This window comes from Haliotis rufescens, unplaced genomic scaffold (assembly GCF_023055435.1).
Source record: "Haliotis rufescens isolate VD_foot unplaced genomic scaffold, xgHalRufe1.0.p SCAF_5, whole genome shotgun sequence".
In the NCBI taxonomy this organism is placed as follows: domain Eukaryota; kingdom Metazoa; phylum Mollusca; class Gastropoda; order Lepetellida; family Haliotidae; genus Haliotis; species Haliotis rufescens.
Genome location: NW_025964223.1, coordinates 5,049,985 through 5,071,177, shown reverse-complemented (window position 1 = coordinate 5,071,177; position 21,193 = coordinate 5,049,985). Strand labels below are relative to the sequence as shown.

General features: G+C 38.1%; 1 protein-coding gene and 1 long non-coding RNA gene across 3 annotated transcripts; both read right to left on the bottom strand.

The window, feature by feature from the left end:
* Positions 1-5,163: 5,163 nt before the first annotated feature.
* LOC124133586 lies at positions 5,164-7,211 on the bottom strand. The gene is made up of 4 exons (XR_006860963.2): positions 7,062-7,211; positions 6,528-6,647; positions 5,962-6,027; positions 5,164-5,261 (listed from the first exon to the last, which is right to left on the bottom strand). It is a non-coding gene; the product is annotated as an uncharacterized LOC124133586 (long non-coding RNA).
* An 8,331-nt stretch (positions 7,212-15,542) lies between these two features.
* Positions 15,543-17,883, bottom strand: LOC124133578. 2 transcript variants are annotated; one of them, XM_046498019.2, is made up of 5 exons: positions 17,777-17,883; positions 16,808-16,988; positions 16,493-16,612; positions 16,232-16,297; positions 15,543-15,636 (listed from the first exon to the last, which is right to left on the bottom strand). In XM_046498019.2, the coding sequence occupies exons 2-5, from the start codon at positions 16,986-16,988 to the stop codon at positions 15,632-15,634; spliced, it is 372 nt and encodes a 123-aa protein (XP_046353975.1). In that variant the 5' UTR covers positions 17,777-17,883; the 3' UTR covers positions 15,543-15,631. The 2 variants fall into 2 exon arrangements, with proteins under 2 accessions (XP_046353975.1, XP_046353974.1); XM_046498018.2 differs by lacking the exon at positions 17,777-17,883 and adding an exon at positions 17,091-17,114.
* Between the last annotated feature and the right edge of the window lie 3,310 nt (positions 17,884-21,193).

Sequence of the window (21,193 nt, the reverse complement as noted above, 5' to 3'; positions counted from 1 at the left end):
AGACCGAAGTGTGGTTTATTTCAAGATAAAACATTGTTCTATCATGACGTCATTTCTTCAGATTAGAACATGCGCTCGCAACTTGATGAAATCGTATATCGAACGAGGTTATTTTTGAGTGGGGAGTTCCAAGTGAGTTGTTTCCCATCGATGTGTCTAGGCAACGCAGGTAAACAGATGCCCGACGATCACATCCTAAAGCGGGAGAGATATGGCAATCGGTATTGGGAGAAAAGATACAGGTAATCGACGTGGTGATTGTGAGAGTATGCGGGAAATATCCACCTGTGCATGTAGTAGACTTGTCCGACATTGTCGAGGTCGGATTCTATTGAGGGAGTCATCATTATTAAAATGCGGGTACATATTTAATGTACATTTTATCATCATCCTTAAAGAGGCTGTAAATAATGTTGATATGACCTCATATTAGAAACAAACAACTGGTGGTCGTTATTTAGCGTACAATTAAACACTGCAGGGAGAATAAACCACTCGATAAACGATAACTCGTCGTTTATTTCTTAAATAAATGTACTCTGTCGATAAAGTCTGACCAATGTAAACCCAATACCTCTGCTCCATATAAAAGAACTGGAAATTTTGATGAAAGATTTTGAAGAGCACGTTGAAGTGTACACTGTCGATAAATCTGAAGTTCTTTAGTATCCAAACAAGTATTTGGATTGGCTAGGGTTCTAGATAGTATTGAAAGAAAATGCAAGGACAGTTTACTCGACCCAGCTTATAACTACACCCATGGCCCTGTCTTTGTTTAACCAGCTCTCGATTTGCTGAAGTACATCCGTTTTCAAATACCCTCGTTTTTGTGCTAACACTTTAACACGATTTTGCATGATATTGTTCTAGCAAATTTATGTGACTTTGTAATCCTCGAACTCATTACAACGTCATCAGCAAATAACAGCAAAGCTATTCTAAAAGTATCTAGGTGTAAGTGTAAAGACATAGTTTAAATGTTTCTACATAGATCTACATGCTCTTAGACTCTTAAAATAGAATGTTAATCCCAGAGAATAATCAGTCTCTAATATCTGTCAAAACGGATTTGATTGGCTGTGAATGGCAAAACGGTGATTATGACATGAATGGATCACTGAAAGTCAGTGATGACACCAGGAGTTCGCGAAAAGGCTAAGCATGACCTGCTCTACCAGTAGCACCCGCCACTCAGACAATTTGCATAACACAGTACAGTTTGATTGCTGCCTAACATCTGCATTTAAGCTGTTTTAGCTGCATTAAATCTATCAATAAGCTTTTGTAATAATTAATCATTTGTTAATTGTTTCAATTTATATTATCAATTATATCTTGGACGTTACCTGCTACACAAATCCATCTCCATTGTGGACTATGCCAAGTGTGGTCGACAGATGATAGCTGCAAGCTATCATAGACACCAAGGTAGTGTAAGTATAGCTGAAGGTCACGGATGTGTATTCTCTGATTTGACAGGCACCAAGTGGTGATGAATAGATTTTCACAGGACTGACAATGGTGCGTGTGAGATTCAGTGTGAATTATAATATGATATTTCAAATTTTATTTGTTCTACTCAGGCCAATGACCTGCTGATATAATTACGTGATTTAAACAATATTATATTCAGGAAAGATTACTTACAAGAAATGGATTGGTGAAGAGACAATGTATATCTGATAAAATATACAAAGACATGTCCTTTTTGAAATTACAAATGTGCCTTATGAATATGGAAAGGGTTTTGTTGCTTTTATTAACACAAAAAGACAGACAAGCTTTGGTGTGTACCCTTCGAGCGAAAAGCATGTTTATAAATTTGCAAATTTAGCCACGTTACATAACTATTTCACAAACTTTTATAATCTTATGAAATAACAAAGAGTACTATTGGTAATTGTAAAAGGCAAACTAACAATTTCACAAGAGATGATTGTAATTGATATCATTAAGTAAAAGATAAATAATACGACTTTACATTGATCAGGTAAACAATAAAAACATTGTAACAATTGGACTAAAGTACCTTAAAGCAAATATATGAAAAGAATAATTTCACCGACATACGTGCCCCTATATATAATATTAAACTATAGATTAAGATCTTTTAGTGACATTTAGAAGTTGGCTATCTAACCAGTGACGCAATATTGCAAAATGTAATATATAGGTTGATCGTAAATACAAGATGTGTATTGTATAGGCATATATGCTTTATTCGTTCGCATCATATGGAAAAGAAAACCCATGCAGACACATATCACTTTACTCTAAATATGTACCCACATCAGTCGGCATTTGAAATCAAGATTTTTCTTTGAAACACCACAGTCACAGTTCACAGAATCTTGGTTTGATGATGTAGAGGATGTGAAAGTCACTTACACGAACTATATTTTGTATATAAAATAGTCCATGAATATAAAGCCTTGCTCGGCCGCCAATTTGACATATTATATGCATGTGTATATATCCATCCCGAGGGATGGTATTAAAAACATTTTGTCTGGCATCACTATGTTTCAAAACAGTTTGTTGGACATATCATCAAAATGAAGAGATGCTATCGTTATTTGTGGCGGAGACTAAAACGCCAGAACCGGAACGAGGTCTGATTTTGTAGAAGATGACATTATAGAATATATAGAAGGGCTGTGGCAAGGCAACTCAAGTTGGGATTTTATGTGCGCAATTTTGAGTTGAAATCGTTTCACAAGTGATAAAAATGTTAAGAACTTTGGTAAATGATTGTTAGAGTTGTGCTCGTTATGCAACATTCATGTCATGAACGGATGGTCAGAAACTGACGGTGAAATTGGGGATTATACATTCATTTGGAAAAACGGCCCAGGGGTGTTAGATAATAAGATTGCATTTGCAGCACTGTTTTAGCTTGCCAATGACTTTTCTAACCACGTGTAGAGTCACCTCATCTTCCGTGTAAATAACACTGGCAACAATCAAAACTCATGCAGATCAAAACTGTACTTCAAAAAGTTTGAATTATTTAGGGAAAACATTACCGATCATATACAAGGATTACTTGATGAAACAGTTGATATGAGATTTAGTGACATTGATAGAAGTATAGAGTTTAATACAGATGCATTATGTGCCGCGGCAAATGACACGAAGAAGCCAGCTGGAAGAAGTAAATACAATAATGAATGGTTTCATACTGAATGTGAACAGTTGAATCGTTAAAGAATGTAACTACATACTATAAATATTTGAGTATTTTGAAGTAAAAATCTAAATTGGTCTATACATCCAAGGGAAGCATCAGTCCACGTCAACAAGATTTTATTTGGTATTTTGAAGAATATGAAAGTCCTTGGTTATAAACGTTGCATGTCATACAAGTTCTTTAAGATTTGTTATGTTAAAATTAAACCAATTTTACTTTACGGTGCTGAAATATGGGGAATAAAACAATTTAGTTATATCGAAAAATTGTATGCATGTAAAAGATTTCTTGGTGTAAAAACCAATACATCTCACGCAATGGTTTATGGAGAATGTGGTAGATTTCCTCTATTTATATATTCACAGACTTAAAGTCATAAAGTACTGGCTGAAACTCCTGAAAATGAATTCATTGAGATATCCAAAGAAATGTGACAAATAACATGATTAAGATACGAATGGAAAGAAAAACTGATAACAGATGTGAAAAATTGTGTCCAATAATGGTTTTGGAAATGTTTGGTATGCACAATCTGTACCAACTGAAAGTGTATTTATCAGTTCTTTTCTACAGAGACTAAATGATATTTATCTGCAATCGTGGTCGTTTTCCTTGACATTTTCGACCAAACTGTATATTATAGAATGTTGAAAACTCATATACACACAGAACAGTTTGTTTGTTTGTTTGTTGATTTACGCCACACTCAGCAATATTCCAGCTATATGACGGCGGTCTGTAGATAATCGAGTCTCGACCAGACAATCCAGTGATTGACATCATGAGCATCCATCCATGCAATTGGGATACGATGACATGCATCAAACCAAGTCAGCGAGCCTGACCACCCGATCCCGTTAGTCGCCTCTTACGACAAGCATAGTCGCCTTTTACGGCAAGCATGGGTTGCTGAAGACCTATTCTAATCCGAGTCTTCACGGGTCGCAGTCAAATCAGATGTTTTAGTCACATGTGGTTATAATGATTGGAAAACCGCTGACTGACAAACGAGAACTGAGTAGATTCCAACGCTACCCTTTCCGTTCCAAATTCAATTTAGTTCGGTTAAATCGACAGTTGACCTAGCTCTACATTGCAAACATTTATTTCTTATTATTTTCTTAATTTCTTATTTCTACACGATAGATTTTATTACCCACACCGAAAGAGTAACATCAGCGAAAAAGGCAATGTCATCACTAGTTGACGACTACATTAAAAAACCCCGTCAACACCAGAGAATAACCATTCTCGATTATCCACCAAAACATATTCCATGGGGCGACAAAGGCAAACTAGCGGTGCAAATTATATGAATGGATCACTTAAAATCAGTGACGACACCGCTTCTTGTTTTAACATCGACATCAATGATGTTTAGTGATCCATTCGTAAATGTCCATCACTACTTTGCCCTTTATGTCTTGTGGAATCTTTGTTGACGTTTTCAGTAAGCATTCACTCAATCACTCATGTCCATTTTTGTCCTTTTGTGTTCCTCATACTGTAAGGTTATGTGGTACATTTAACCTTTTTGTCATTTTGTCCCGAATGACGTTAATACACGTAGCACGAATATATATATATATATATATATATATATATATATATATATATATATATATATATGCACACACCCGTAGCTCACAGAGTATGACAATTTCAGGATAAGAATGAACTTATTGCTCTTTATCTTCGATCTGTGCACTTTCCAAGCTGATTCTAGTACAGAAAGCTGTCGTATAGCTGGAATATTGCTGAGTGCGGCGTTAAACAATAAGAATAAAAGCCAAGAAATCAGATTACTCAATTGTGAAGCAGTCAACTGGAAACCTCAGGCGTCCGTCAATACGCTGACAGTGGAGTGAACGCTGGAGCACTTGTTCTTGTCAGCGCGTGGCTAAGTCTGCTTAGATGCTCTGCGTACAATGTACGTCGACATTGGTAATTAACCACAAATTACAAATTCATTGTTTATAATGCCCTGACTTTATTCATGTTATCAATTCCACATTTCGAACAGGATCCGGGGTATGGGGTGGTGCCAAGGAGTCTTCAGAAACGCTTCACTCTGGAAAAAAGGGAGATAAGAACTGTATCCATGAATGTCATCTCCGCCTGTTTGTCGCGTATTATCATCCCCAGTTGCCCCGTGATATAGCTGGAACATTGCTGACTACACAGTTAAATACCAATCCCTTACCTCTCAGATCATCCTCGAGTGTCGATTATTTGATAAATACTCTTGGCCAATACGCCACGTTCCATATCATCATCAGAACAATTAGAATGACACGATTCTAGAAATAGTCGTCCAACCCAATGACACAAATGAGAGAATAAACTTGGTTATTGACACGATGGGGTTGGTGACGTCACTTCCGACACGAATCAGTGGATGGGAAATTGGTCCAGTAGAAAGGAGACATACACTGGACAATCGAGAATGCCCTCAGCATACGTAGTCCATATCGTAGGTCAGCAGAGGAGTCATGTACGTTCAACACGCCAAAAGCCAATGTACCGTGTGTTTGACTGCATGATCAATGCCACTACTGTACTGAAAAGAATGCGATTCCTTCCAATGCATATGCCTAGCAACCGTTGGGCTGAGTAGATGTAACCACCTGTGATATTTAAGTACCATGCCATGGCTTTCTTAGTATTCAGTTCAGGTAGTTTAGACCAGGAATGCATAGACTGCTTCTCTTACGGAAGATCCTAATGTACTTGGAGGACTCGTTCAAAACTTTGAATCATTGTATCATTACCTCCCTCGTGATCCAAATCCTCTCTGCGTTGACGTTGGTGGAGACTGAAGTCATCATTGTCTGCCCCTTTAAACAAAAGGAGAAGACTACATGTGATTTCATGGTTTTCACGATTTTGCGGTCAAAATGAACAATAATAACAATAACATTTTAAAAACATATGATCAGGCAGGTGAAGTGATGTTTTACAAGCATTGACTACAACAATTTAACTTTAAGGAACTTAAATACAGAAATGATATAACATATATGGCTTTAAATTAAAAGTATTACAGTCAAACAGCTAAAGTTGATACCATTTCCTGTTTCGACAAATACAATCAAGAAATTTAATGAGGGTGACATATGTTCTTGGAACCCAATTGAGTGAGAACCATTCACGGTATTACCATTGCTTGACGAATTTACACCTGATTAATTAAGTGTCTGCCATGGATGGCAGGAGGAGATGATTGACTGAACTGAATATTACTCCAATTCGACAGTTTATCACAGCTTGGTCCACGCTTTCCCGTGTATGCGCCAAAACGAGACAGTAACCCCCAGAAGGTATTGGCATCCTTTACCTGAGATGAAGCCGTTCTCGATGAGGTCCTCCACGTCTCTGGTTGCCAATGCCTCCAGTATCTCCTTGTCACTGACATCAACGTCATCATCAATGTCGCCCACAGTCATATCTCGCTTACCTAGGTATGTACAAACTTTATATAATTCAAAGATACTTGCTGAAAAAAACTAGAAACTAGAGAGCCCTGAGACAATGCCTGCAACATCAGCTGTACCTGAGATCGTTTCTTCATTATATTTGTAGCTAATTAATTTTAAAACAGACTTTAGAAAACAACTTTCCTACACCACCATTTCTACCCGACACGACATGATTCCGCTTCAGTGTGAAACTGAATGTTGTTTAATTCCCCAGTGTGTATTATTCCAGCTTTATAAGGACTGCCTGTAAATAATCTTGTTTGAACCAGGCAAACGGTGACTGAAATTATGAGCGCAGAACGCATCATCCGGGGACGAGTAATGGGGGACTATCGTGGGCACGGTTAGCCAACATTGTGTTGATGTTATATGGTATGAAACAACCTACTCACCGACGACACGAACAACAGCCCTGCCTACAGTACGGGCAACCCTTGTCGCCGTTCTAGCCACAGCACGAACTATTCTTCTTACTCGCCAGGAATCTGCTCCGGGCAGGGCCACCACGACAGACAAGACCAGGAGGACGAGTGCGATCTTCATCTGTGTAGAACCGAGTAGAAAATATTTCATGATTAGGAAAATTATTACAAACACTGATGATTCAATGTAGTTGCTTTTTCATGTTTTTCCTCAAATATTATTCATTATCATGACATTATTAGATCGACTTTTTGATCACATATTAAGAATACAATACTAGTTTAATGCTTTCTACATGTGTGTATAATATGTTCCAAATTCATAGAAATATAGAACAATAAGTTATAAACAGCGCATATGTGTACATTATAGTATATAAGTAAATAAATGTTATATGGGTCAGTTGTGCTTAAGAACAATTCAAGATTGTTATTGTCTTTGTAATATATTTACCATTCATAATGAGAGGGCGTCGATTGATTAAAGTGGATGCTGTTCATGGCAGAATTTTATTGTTCACATTTGCATACGTGTCTTTGTCTGATTATACTCTTGTGAAGCATGTCAAGACTCGTGGTGAAAACAAGGCATTCCACAGTTTTCTTAAACGAGCCAGGGCGTTGGACATAATCTCAATGTCAATGTTGATTTTGAAACAGGAAGCTTTCTTTTTGCTGCTCAGGACCAGGCACCAGCTAAAATCCGTCAATGTGTGTTTTTGCATCTAAATATGAAATGTTGATTATGCAATGAATTTAATGAGACTGTCCAACACATTGTCAGTGGATGCCCAGCTTTGGCACAAACACGGTATCTTAAGTGACATAATGGAGTGGCGGCTCGATCCTTTTATCACCGTCTTCGCCAAGCTTGTGGTTTTGACTCCGAGGTCCATCCATGGTAAGATCCAGAATATATAGAGGGCATCATGGAACATGATAATTATAGACATCCAGACCAACAAACCTGACCTTAAATCATTTATATCATAGAATTATGTGTCCTTTTTCGTCACTAATGTGATGGACATGATTCAGGAAAACGTGTCCAATATGCGGACGTCGCTTGCGAAATTTCACGCTTGAATCCCATGTACCAGGTAGTCCGACTCTCCATTGTTCTCTGTGCCTTAGGATTGGTACCTCTCCATCCGTTGTTTGACATTGGGAGAGTACCCGGGTCTGCGACCAGGAACAAAGCCCTATGGCAATCTGGGTAATGCAAAAGGCTGCAGTGTTGGGAAGTCCTCAATTCTCTGAAGTCTTCTTGTTAGGTTTGACTAGGCAGCCTGACTGCGCCAGGATCACCCGAACTGTCTTTGCGGCATTTATAGATTTTAATCTGTAAATATTATTAACAATGTTCAGAATATTTGTAACGCACCTGTGTTAAGTATACCACCCAAGTTGATATATGAGGCTGTAGCAGGTTTGCAATTACATTACCATCTCATACCCTACTGAGTACCCATTTTGTGCTGGGTGAACAGAGACAGGAAGAGGACTCATTTCTTAAGATTATGGAAATGATTTTGTCACTTTTATTTGTGTACTTATTGTGCTGGTTCATGCGACAATAAATTAAACTTAATAACGATTTCTTGACTTTTAGATATTCAAAGAATATATTAATATTTTTTTGAATTGGTGTTGATGCTTAAGTATTGATTCTGTAATTTATTCTACGTGGGAGATGAATCATGTGGGCTCCAGATGGTGGCGATCAGCGGCTGATGCTGTAGCCAAAGGTCAAAGATTTTGGTTTTACAAGTGATTTATGATCCACTTACCACGTGTTAACCCTTGAAGATATGCCTTCGGTGATATTATCCATTATAATAAAACACGTACATGATTTGTCGCGATCGTGTGTCGTATTGTTGTGTCATTTTTTGTCTAATGAAGGATGCACATGTTGTTCTCTACAAGCACCAAAAGCTAAATAACACTGTAATGTACCATAAACACTTTTATGATGAGGCTTCTGGCTGTGTATGACGAACGTCATGGTGGAAGTCGTGACCGGATGTCAATAAGCGTACCAGTTGCAGCCATAAAAACCTTTTTTGTAATCTAAACACGTTTCTCTAACACATGCAGTTGACTTAAATGTGCAAATGAATATCTTCATCACCAGTAATTGTCGTTGACACGATACACAAAAGTGCCATTACCTGTTGTTATGTTCTTGAGCAGATTGCTGTAAACTCCTTGCTGTTTTGAGGATTTAATGTTCAGGGATTTAACAGCGCTGAAAGATTAATCTTGAGGTAATTTGACTATTAAGTGATTACAAATTAAGAAACTAATTAACAATTCTATTTTTGTCCAAGCAAATCCTATGTTCCTTTGACACGTTATTGTGAACTGTCTGCTTAGCTTTATTGATTCCCAATTTCAAATGATCTGCTGGTTGTAACAGGCGACAAGTTGATCCCGGATGGTCAGACTCGGTGACTTGGTTCATAACCGTGTCATAATCAACGTCGTGGGGCGTTGTTCACGATATCAACCACTCAGTTATTTACATCCTTCATATAGCTAGTATATTGCTGAGTGCGTCGTTAAACAACAAACAATAACAACAACAACAACAACAACAACTACTACTACTACTACTACTAAAATTATAAAAAGATCAAGTGTAGCACGAATATATATATGCACACACACGTAGTTCACAGAGTATGACAGACAATTCAGGATATGAATGAACTTAGTGCTCTTCATCTTCGATCTTTGCACTTTCTAAGCTGATTCTAGTATCTATTTTGCGACACGGGTGGCCACATTGTCGGGAGGTGCAACAGTACGTTGTGTGGAGTTGCTTCCCAGGAACCATGCTCGTGCGTTTGAATCCCAGATTCACCCCTATTATTGTTTTAGGTTTGTGAGAAACGCAGCCATGCTAGTGGCTTGCACAATAGTGATCAACGTAAAATACATGACATTAATTGATGACATCGCAGTAATGATATGTTTAACTTGATGTGGTTTGACATGCTAACAGATTGACAATCAATTGTTTGATCGGTATTACATAGAAGTTGACGGATGGCAAAGTAGACACAATTTATGGATAACAACGTTTTTAATACTGTAAAGGCGACGTTTCCGTATAGATCCTTATACCGTTGTCAAGCAAGACTGAATGAAGACCATGGTACAGAATATATATATTAGGTGGAGGATTAACAGTAACAACAATTGCATACATGAGTGGGATAACATGAGTAAGTAATGACAACAGAAGGATAATACTGTCACGGTATGATGGACAGAGAACACACAGGTGGAAGCCAATGGGACTAAACAGAATAAGTTTGTGTAGGTGTAGCGATTATTGCTTAATGAGTTCATAGTGGGCGGCCGCCGTCATATAGCTGTAATATTGCTGAGTGCGGCGTTAAACAAACAAAACGACCAAATCATAGGGATGAAATAGCCTTGATGTCTGTTGATTGATGGCTGGTGGCGGCTAATGTGGACTGCTTCTGTTAGTTTTCTTTTAGTGAAATAATGGAGGTTGTTGGAGAGGATTTGGACGTTGTCCCAGTTGATGTTGTGATTAGGGCAGTTGCTGATATGGTCCAAGATGGCTGATTTACTGTCTGATTTGATAGTTGAGGTTCAAGCCTAAAGGTGTAGTTTATATTAGTATTATGTATGTATATATATTAACCAAGACGTATCAATATTTCTTGATAAATATAAGTTTGTTTCTTGAGCGGTATTTACCAATCATCTTGGGGTTGTGATTAGGGCAGTTGCTGATATGGTCCGAGATTGCTGATTGGCTGTCTGATTTGATAGTTGAGGTTTTGTGCTCTTTGATTCTGGTGTTGATGGGGCGGGATGTTTCACCTACGTAGGATTGTCCACAGTTGCAGTTAATTGATTCATTCATTGGTTATTCGTTACGTTCGTTCATTCAATCGGATTTGGATATTACTCACGCTGCTTCAACTTCATTACCATGTCTGTAAAAGTTCGAAGCATAAACAAATCCTTACCCAGTGTCTTTGTCGAGGTCATTCTACCCCTGTTGTCATACACGGTGGCCAGTTACACCCCCACGGCCGATCTATCAGGTGGATTAAGGTACATCCAAATCTCCTTCGACACCAACAACCCCAAGAATCCCAAAGTTCGGACCACGTCTCTACACTCAGAGCCCGTCAACCTACCCTCAGGCACAGCTACCGATCACCCCCCCCCCCCCCCCCCCCACACACACACACACACACACACACCCACACACCCACACACACAGACTATCACCGAAGCGCAAGCGCAAGCATGCTCAGCTAAGCACACCCACCCACCCACCCCATTCGGACCGGTCAACACACACTCAGCAAAGTACCCCTACTATCTTACCTTCTCAAGCCCAATCCACTCAGACCCAACAAACACCAACCACTCTTCCCTCTACTAAAACAAGAACCCTTGAACACCCATGAACACCTCAGCTCACTTTATTAAAAAACAATGTCACTGTCTTCGACTTCAATCTGGCTAGAACCCTCCTCTCCGGGTCTCTCGCCACATGCACCTGAAAACCCCAACATCTTGCCCTAACTCCAAAAACCGCCTTCGGCACGTCCCTAGTACGCAATCTGGTATACTGCCTGTTTAACTTATATTAACACCATGCTTTAGACCTTCTCACATGAAATCTTCATTATCTGCTAAATGTAAACAAACGTTTACTCGGATCGGGATCCAAATTCATTGTGCTGACTGGCTTCTCCGACGTCCGCGCTAAATTTATATTACCCACACTGCTGAATAACAACCCCACTTAACCAGCCAACCTCTCAAGGCCAAGGCCACCTAACATCTCCTCGCATGCAACAATCACACGGCTTATGCGCACCCCTATATCAATCAATACCCCACCCCAGCCAGTTTAGACTTATATTAGGCTCCCATACCCTTTTTCTTTCTTCACTATAACCCAATATTCTACACTGCAGCTTAACTGCAAACATATTTACCCAATTATGCTTTAGCTTTTCGTCATATATAGCTTAGAATTACTAGGATAGATTATATAGCACTTTCTATTCTTTTCAGGCCCTAAATCCTTAATTCGAAATTTACCTCTCTTAATATATTACCATTTAACGTTACTTTTCATTTATATCTTAATACACTTGTTGTACATTATAGCCGTAGTTGTATAGGATAAGGTTAATGCCCCTTTCTTTTACAGTTTTTTGGGTATGTTGTTTACCTGTATTAAAACATTATTTATTCCACGCCGAAGACCCGGGTTCGATTCCCGACATGGGTACAATGTATGAAGCCCATTTGTGGTGTCCCCCGCCGTGATATTGCTGGAATATTGCTAAAAGCGGCGTAAAACCAAACTCACTCACTCACTCACTCATTATTTATTCTTTTATTTTCCCCACCTACCCCGTCTGCGAAATTGTCAGTGGTAGAAGCGGTCGTTAAACTTCCAAAACAGACAGAGGGACAGTCAATTGTATAAACTACACCTTTAGGCCCTTGAGGTTTTGTTGTGTTCCTGCCTTTGGCTCTTAGTAGAGTACTGAGAGGTGGAACTTGTGAAGTAGGTGTCAATATCGGCTTGCTGTTTGTGGCTGATGATGTTGGAGGCATTTCCTATGCTTGACAATCCCCTCTCCATGGGTGTTCATCTTGATGGTATGTAGCCGTACGATCATGATTGGATACAAAACACTCTCTTACTCTCATAATTCAAGCAACTGGTATATTTCAAATTCTTTATAGTGAGGATAGCTAAAGTATTCCAAAGTTATTGGATGTGTAGTATATCCCGACGGCATGTCACAAGTGAACAATCTAATGTGATTTCAGTGTTATGTAGTTAAGCATTATAGATACTTATCATTGCAGTGTAACCGTTCTTACTCCTCGGTCATATTCCTTCAACACATTTCCTCAACATATGGTTAATGTATTCATCTGGAACAGGTTGGATTCTTCCACTTGTAGCACGCTGCTATGGTGTGATGTTAGGACCATTATTTATTCAAATAAATGCTTTGTAGCCACATCAAATTTGTGAACATAACATATATTTCCTTTTGAAAACTCTTCTGTAGCACTATCACAATATGAGAATTTATTCAAAACGTATTTCTCCTTAACTTGTGCTGTAACAGCTAGAATGTTCCTTGTGGTCAGGTTCGTGTGGAAATGAAGTTTTATCACAGCATTATTCACATAAAACAACGAGCAATGCAATTAGATGACTCCAGACATATAAGCGTCATGGCTACAAGGTAATAAGCCTTTGTTCGTTAAGGCAAAGGTTGTCCTATACCATGACACACGTAATACCGATATAGTCGTAGTTTTAGTATAATGAGATCATTCACACAATGAGACTTTTAATTTAACCCCGACTGATGCAAAATACGAAACCCACCAGTAAGGTTCTCATTCGGTACATGTGTTTTATGCTGACAAAAACGACGAATCATGTGGTCAGCGGACAGTACTGATCTTTGTTGCAGTGGTGTTATAACAGCCGAAGGTCACGCTTTTGTAAATGGAAATTGACACGATTTGTCATCCACCTGTTTCATTGATCATTGCAGAAAGGCATTATCTATCACAATAAAATATATACACCAAGTGTCACGTATATGCCACTGATCATGATGAACATTATGATAATGCACACTGTGTTTTTGTGTGAGGCATGGTGCTCGCGTCTTATTGTACCTGATACCAAATATCCCAATGTACGATACGATAGTGTGGATTATGCACGACATAATGCAAGAAGTGACACTGACGAATACCAGTGTATTGTATATGGACAATTATATAGCATATTTAGATAGTAGAAAGAATAAAAATTTGTCGGATCAAGTTTAAAACATTCAAGGCCTCAGTAAAACTATTGAAAAGTCTTATCCTTGGCAATTTCTGTTTTGACTTGTACCGTATGTTCTCGAGTCTATTTCAGATGAACAATTGACTTGCTTTTGCACGTGTTTGTGATGGGTGACACCGGTTGGGCAGGAATTGCTAACCTTTTCGTGAACAGCTGGTATCACCACTATCAGTGGGGTGCATGCCTGGATGCAGGGGTTGCACGACAGGAGGCAGGGGTTGCATGTTATCGCACCACATGAAATCACGGAATTTGCTTTATCAGTAGCAAATAGAAAATACCAAATCGCATTATAAATTAAGACATATGTTATATTTGTTGCTGATGAAGGCAATACCTCTCTACAGTTGAGGATTGTCTTTTACACAAGCCCATTATGTATATGATCTCAAGACGGAATGCGCAGGTCAGGTTCACAGGTCACTTTAGCGTTCAAATATCAGTTTCTACCCTGTGGATTGCTTTATTTACAAGTATTTCCATTTTATGTGATCGGAGAAAGGAGTGTCCCAGAGAATAGAGGGGTATCTTTACTAAAGAGAGCTAATCTTGTTAGGATCAGTTGATATAATACATAGTGACATGTGGACTCTTACACAGTAGAAACTATTCCTGAGGTTAATGTGTGATGCTTTCGGACCACAATGCGAAACGGTGATTTCTCTCCCCATTATGTGTTAGCATCCTGGTACACTGATAGTCACATTGCAGTACTGCATATCTGTAATAGCCTATCTGCCAATTCATAACTCAAGTGTCCCCTATGCTTTTATATACTTCTTGCAATAACTACACCCTGTGCTTCTATGGTGTATTTGACGTGTATCTCCATGCTCTTAGTGACACAATTGAGCCAAAATTTAGGCTCTTCGGTAGTTGGTGGAGAATCCAAAGGAAAAGAGTAATCATTGATGGATGTTAATGTAACATTCCATATCCAAGTATCTACATAAAGCAGAGTCGATTGTAAGGAATGTCTAGTTACACGTGCGTTATACCTAACATAGGTAAGCATGATTACATCAATTGTTTAAATTAATAAAAAAAAGTTAGTGTAAGTGACATATTAAATAATGCCATTATGTTAACCTTAGAAATAGATTCTACTGTGTAAGACTCCGATTAGGTGCCTCACTCTGAGTTTGGGTTCGAAGCCTAGATGGAATCCCAACTACAATTTGTACTTTACTCAGAAAGTGTAACAAAAAACCATTTGTTACAAGTGACTGATTTCTAAAAGGCATTATTTGTTCATACAGTCATATACACCCATACACAGTGACACTCACTCACTCTGACACGTGTTCAGTCAACTACTGCTTTCTCTTCACATGTTTCAATTACTGAAGTAAGTGAAGTTTCGATGACTATCCCTGGCAAGCGTTATCATCAACACGTCATGCCTCAAGCTCGTCAGAACATTTCCGTGAGGATGTATGTGTTTTCGCCACTTTCAGGAACATTCCAGTATTCCAGCGGCTGGGGGTACCAGGAAGTGGCTTCACACATTCTAAGTATTACATTTTAAGTATTATCAATACAAAAAAATAACATTCGCTATTTGTGACTTTATTTATGTTCATACTCTTCTCGTTACACAGATAGAGGAGTTGAGCATATTGGGTTCCGCTTGTCCACACGATTATTCTGAAACCGATAATAGATATTTGTCAATACTATGTAAAGGATGTACACACATCATCAAGTTTACACAGATATTAATGAGATAAACCAGTGTGCGAATGTGTATTGATTGACACTGTATTTATATGGGTTGAAAAAGAATTTCTGATACCTGCAGGCAACGTTTGGAACATTTACAATCTTTGAGGAACATAACAAAACAAGACTAAAAAGCATTTAGCATTATTTAGGTATATTCATTTTGTCCACAGGATCGGCCCAGTTTAAGAAATGAGCAAACATTTAGAAATTGTTGTGAAAATATAAGGTTATGGAATGTTGTCCATACGTTTGATATAATTTTAATGGACTTATCTTAAAATCAGTAACACTCCATGTTCACGTGTTTAAGACATACTGTCACGTGTTTACATTTTACGAAAAGATCAATGAAATGTTATATGCATATATGTAAATGGACATCAATCCCATTTTCAAATCAGATACTAGTAGTTAATGCCTAAATATGTGATATTTAACTGAAACCATGTTCCATCCTGTTGAATGTTAACGTATGTATATTGACTCTACAACTATCATGTAGGGCTAAACGTCTCACCCATCTCGAGGTCTGCATCTTCACGGACGTGACGCTGGTAGAGGCTGATGTCTTCCTTGTCTGATTCTGGAACCACAACGAGACGACTTTATAGCTTTGTATGCCATGGAATTCAAACAGTTGCGCCTATTATGCAAATAAAATATCTTCCTTTCACATAGATGAAAAAAATATATTTAAATTACTCCTCCCTAAATTTGAGTAGTACTTAAAGTAAGAAGGCTCGTGACTCTTCTACGCGAGAGTGGTTATCTCCCTTACCTGTTACGTAACCATCCTGGACAAGGTCATCCACATCTCTGGTTGCCAGCACCATCATGATCTCGTCGTCACTGACTTGACCGTCGCCGTCCACGTCAAACTCACTCACGTCTCGTTTACCTGTTCATGAAAATAGTTACGTTTTTATTTTTTGGCTTCCCAACAAAGCACAGCGTGGTTAGATTTTAGCTAGCCTGACTAGGACTATGAGATGAACTTCGGTTGTCACCTATCCCAAAATATTTACCTTTATAACAAATGGCGTTCTCTCAAACAATTTCACAATATACCCCTTGTCACGAGAAATGCGCTTACCGGATTTAATTGCATCTCCAACCTTTTTGACAGTGGAGACTACCTTCGAAGCGACGCGTCTGACGGCACCTCCAACTGTACGTACAATACTCCTGAAACGAGGCAAACGAATACCCCAGGAATCGGTTCCGGGCAGGGCCACCATGGCAGTCAGGAACAGGAGGACGAGGGCGATCTTCATCTAGGTACATATAAGATAGTTTGGAATGATCCATTTAAGAGTTGTTGTGAGCACTTTGTCCCAGCAATTTAACAACACGTCATTAGAATGAATAATACTCGCCTTTAAAATAACTTTTTTATGATTAGGACCAATCCTTCAAACCCAGATTATCCTGTCAAGTTAAACACAATATGATAAATGCATAGATAAATTACAGCGTTTGGGTCTAAATTGTGAATGGCCATTGAACAGAGGATCACTATGATTTCAGGAACAGGAGGACGAGGGCGATCTTCATCTAGGTACGAGTACATGGAATCATTTTGGAATGATCCATTTAAGAGTTGTGAGCACTTTGTCCGAGCAATTTAACAACACGTCATTAAAATGACACGTCCCCAAATTACCAGTTTATGATTAGGACGAATCCAACAAAACCAGATTATCCTGACATCTCAAAACACAATATGTAATTTACTCAGAGACCAGTAATTACACCGTCTAGGCCTAATTGTTAATGAACACTTGACAGTGGATCACTATGATATCATTTTGACAATAACTTAATGAAATTCCGTTGACACCGACTCTTGTAAATAACACTGATTTGATTCAGTTTATTACATCACAACTCTGCCAACTACAGCCATTGTAATATATATTGGTAAATCACGACCGACTGTAGGTACCAATTTGGACATACACATAATTATTTTCTTGAAGTACATTTCATGTTTGCATTGGACTGAAATAGCAGAGGACGAACAGGATAAATATTATACACGTTCATAAAAAAAGACACCTACCTTTGGATAGTTCTGGATATCAGTGGACAATGTTGGGGATTGACTGGTACATGTTGGGTATATATAGCATGGATGTGCTGATGGTCACACGCACCAAATCTGGATGCTATGATCTTTCTGACATTATCTCGCCAGCCATCTGACAACTCAGTTAATAGTCTTCATAGCGTGGGACTGGCAGTGTGATTCATATGTGTCACCGAGATGAACCCTGAATTAATTTGTTTATGAATCACTATCTAATGGTGATGAGGCCAGATGCTCGCGAAAATGTGAGCCTATCCTACCCCGGCCGGTGTCACCCGTCACAAACGCATGAAAAGGCAAGGGCCCACCTGAACAAAACCCACAGGAACATATGGTACAAGTCATAAAAGGTAATTGCATCGGACATATTTTATGTCACTGATGCATTAAATCTGGAAATGTCCTCAAGATATCTTCGATAAAACTGTTTAAAAGCTTTAGTAAGGCCCTGAATACTGATAAAAAATTGAGCAATAGTTGTATGCCGATCTGTAAAATCGTGGTAGAAAGACCATACGTAATTGTTCCTCAAAGTTGTGATATGTAGAAACCAAAGGTTTGAGCTGCTAGCATATTACTCGACAGGTGAGGTGAGGTGAGGTGGGGTGAGGTGGGGTGAGGTGGGGTGAGGTGAGGTGAGGTGTGGAGGTGAGGTGTGGAGGTAAGATGAGGCGTGAAGGTGAGGTGAGGTGAGGTGAAATGGGTTTAACATCACGTTTTTCGTTATCAAAGGAAAGTTGACGGTTGGAGGTCAAGTAAAGTTTTTATTGCAGAAATACTGAAAGGTCACAGGCATACAGTATGAATATGTGTGGATTTACTGAAATAATGCTTTATTGTTTACGTCAAATGTCCATTTATTTCTTAACTTCATTGCATGAAATATATAAACTGTTAAGGGCATTAACACATTGATATTTGCAGACGAATTTAACTAACGTTGACATATTGGAGACAAAATAATGACAGTTTGTAGATAGCCCTCATGAAGTGTGTCATGTTTGTGAGTACAGATATTAATATAAATATTATTGTATATATTAATATATTTATATGTTTTTATAGCATATTTCTGGACAATCTACATTTTGGCTTTAGCTTACAGATATTAATATAAATGTTATTGTATATATTGATATATTTATATATTTATATATTTATATAGCATATTTCTGGACAATCTATATTTTTGCTTTGGCCTACAGATATTAATATAAATATTATTGTATATATTAATATATTTATATATTCATATGTCATATTTCTGGACAATCTACATTTTGGCTTAGGCTTACAGATATTAATATAAATATTATTGAATATATTAATATATTTATATATCTATATGGTATATGTCTTGTCAATCTACATTTTGGCTATGCCGTGCATATCCTGAATCTTACTTGTTGACCAACATTTAATCAGACGAAACGCAGTTTTTCTTTCCATTTTCTTTAAACAAAAAAACCCCATATCATAACACTGATGGATATATAACTGAACTTATACTCTTTTATATAAGATAGCTACGCGATACATCGCAAAGACACAATGATGTATTTATTTCAAGATAAAACATTGACGTCATTTCTTGAGATTAGAACATGCGCTCGAAACTTGATGAAGTCGTATATCGGACGATGTTATTTTTGAGTATGGAGTTCCAAGTGAGTTGTTTCCCATCGATGTGTCTAGGCAACGCAGATAAACAGATGGCCGAACGATCACATCCTAAAGCGGGAGAGATATGGCAATCGCTATTGGGAAAAAAGGTACAGGTACTGTAGTCGACGTGATGATTGTGAGAGTATGCGGGAAATATCAACCTGGGCATACAATAGACTTATTCGGACAATTGGTCGTATTCTATTGAGGGAGTCATCATTACTAAAATTGTGGTAAATATTTTTACAGCTTGTACATTTTATCATCATCCTTAAAGAGGCTGTAAATAAATGTTGATATGATCTCATATTAGAAACAAACGAATGTAGGTCGTTGTTTAGCGTACAGTAAAACACTGCAGGGAGAATAAACCACTCGGGGCTGCGCAGTGTTTTATTGTTTGATAAACAACTCCCGCGTGTCGTATATTTCTTAGATAAATGTACTCTGTTGATAATGTCTGACCCATGTAAATACCTCTGCTCCATATACAAGAAATGGAAATAATTTTGTGTGAAAGATTTTAAAGCGCACGTTGAAGTGTACTCTGTCGGTAAATCTGAAGTTCTTTAGTATCTCAACAAGCATGTGTTTGGGCTTGTGTTTTAGCTTGTATTGGAAGAAAATGCAAGGATAGTTTACTCGACCCAGCTTATAACTACACCCATGGCCTTGTCTTTGTTTAACCAGCTCTCGATTCGCAGAAATACATCCGTTTTCAAATACCCTCGTTTTTGTGCTAACACTTTAACAAGATTTTGCATGATATTGTTCTAGCATTTTTATGTGACTTTGTAATCCTCGAACTCATCACAACGTCCTAAGCAAACAACAGCAAAGCTATTCTTAAAGCATCTACGTGTAAGTGTAAAGTCATATAGTTTAAATGTTTCTGCATAGATCTACATGTAATATGAAGCAAGAGTCGTACGGTCTTTGAAAACTTAGTTGAAGGAGCATGCTGTTAAACTCTTAAAATAGAATGTTAATGCCAGAGACTAATCAGTCTCTAATATTTGTCGAAACGGATTCCATTGGTCGTGAAAGGCAAAACGGTGAATATGACATGAATGGATCACTGAAAGTCAGTGATGACACCAGGAGTTCGCGAAAAGGCTAAGCTTGTCCTGCTCTACAGGTAGCACCCACCACTCAAAGAGAGATTCTTTATGTTTCAACATCAAGCAGATCAATAAAAGTTGAAAACAGTTCATTTCTTTCCCGCAGTAGAGCTTCACAATGTAATATGATGTGATTATCATAATCAAAGGCATGCTTGTTACACAATAAACAGTCCCTGGAAGTTTTGTATCGTGATGAAACTCTAACACAAAATTTTAAACTAGACCTCTGACCTGGGTACAGATATGCTAGTTGCCATAATATATGGTGAGTAAGCTTTGTGTGGATTAGCATGAAGCGTGAAAGACCTGTATTGACGGAAACTTTTCTGCGCCACATATTTTCTTCATATTCATAAATGTTTTTATTTACCAGTTGCTTCCAGTTTCTCTTTGTAGGAAATACACCACGGCTTACATATGTACAAAGGTTGTTTCGTAGGTTATACTTGTTAAGAACTGATAATAAATCTCCACATACAGATTTAGGATTATTTGGATTTGCAATGTGTGCACAAAAAAGATGTTTAGCAAAATTGTTACAGGTTAAGTTACATAAGCGGCCAAGCACCTGAAGTTTACACTTGTCGATATCGCCGATCAT

Excerpts from the sequence above, each read along its gene's own strand:
- LOC124133578 (XM_046498019.2), bottom strand. The coding sequence starts at position 16,988 with ATGAAGATCGCCCTCGTCCTCCTGTTCCTGACTGCCATGGTGGCCCTG. Across the intron at positions 16,613-16,807 it reads TGGAGATGCAATTAAATCCG|GTAAACGAGACGTGAGTGAG; the intron begins GTAAGCGCATTT and ends TTTCATGAACAG. Across the intron at positions 16,298-16,492 it reads CCAGGATGGTTACGTAACAG|AATCAGACAAGGAAGACATC; the intron begins GTAAGGGAGATA and ends TTGTGGTTCCAG.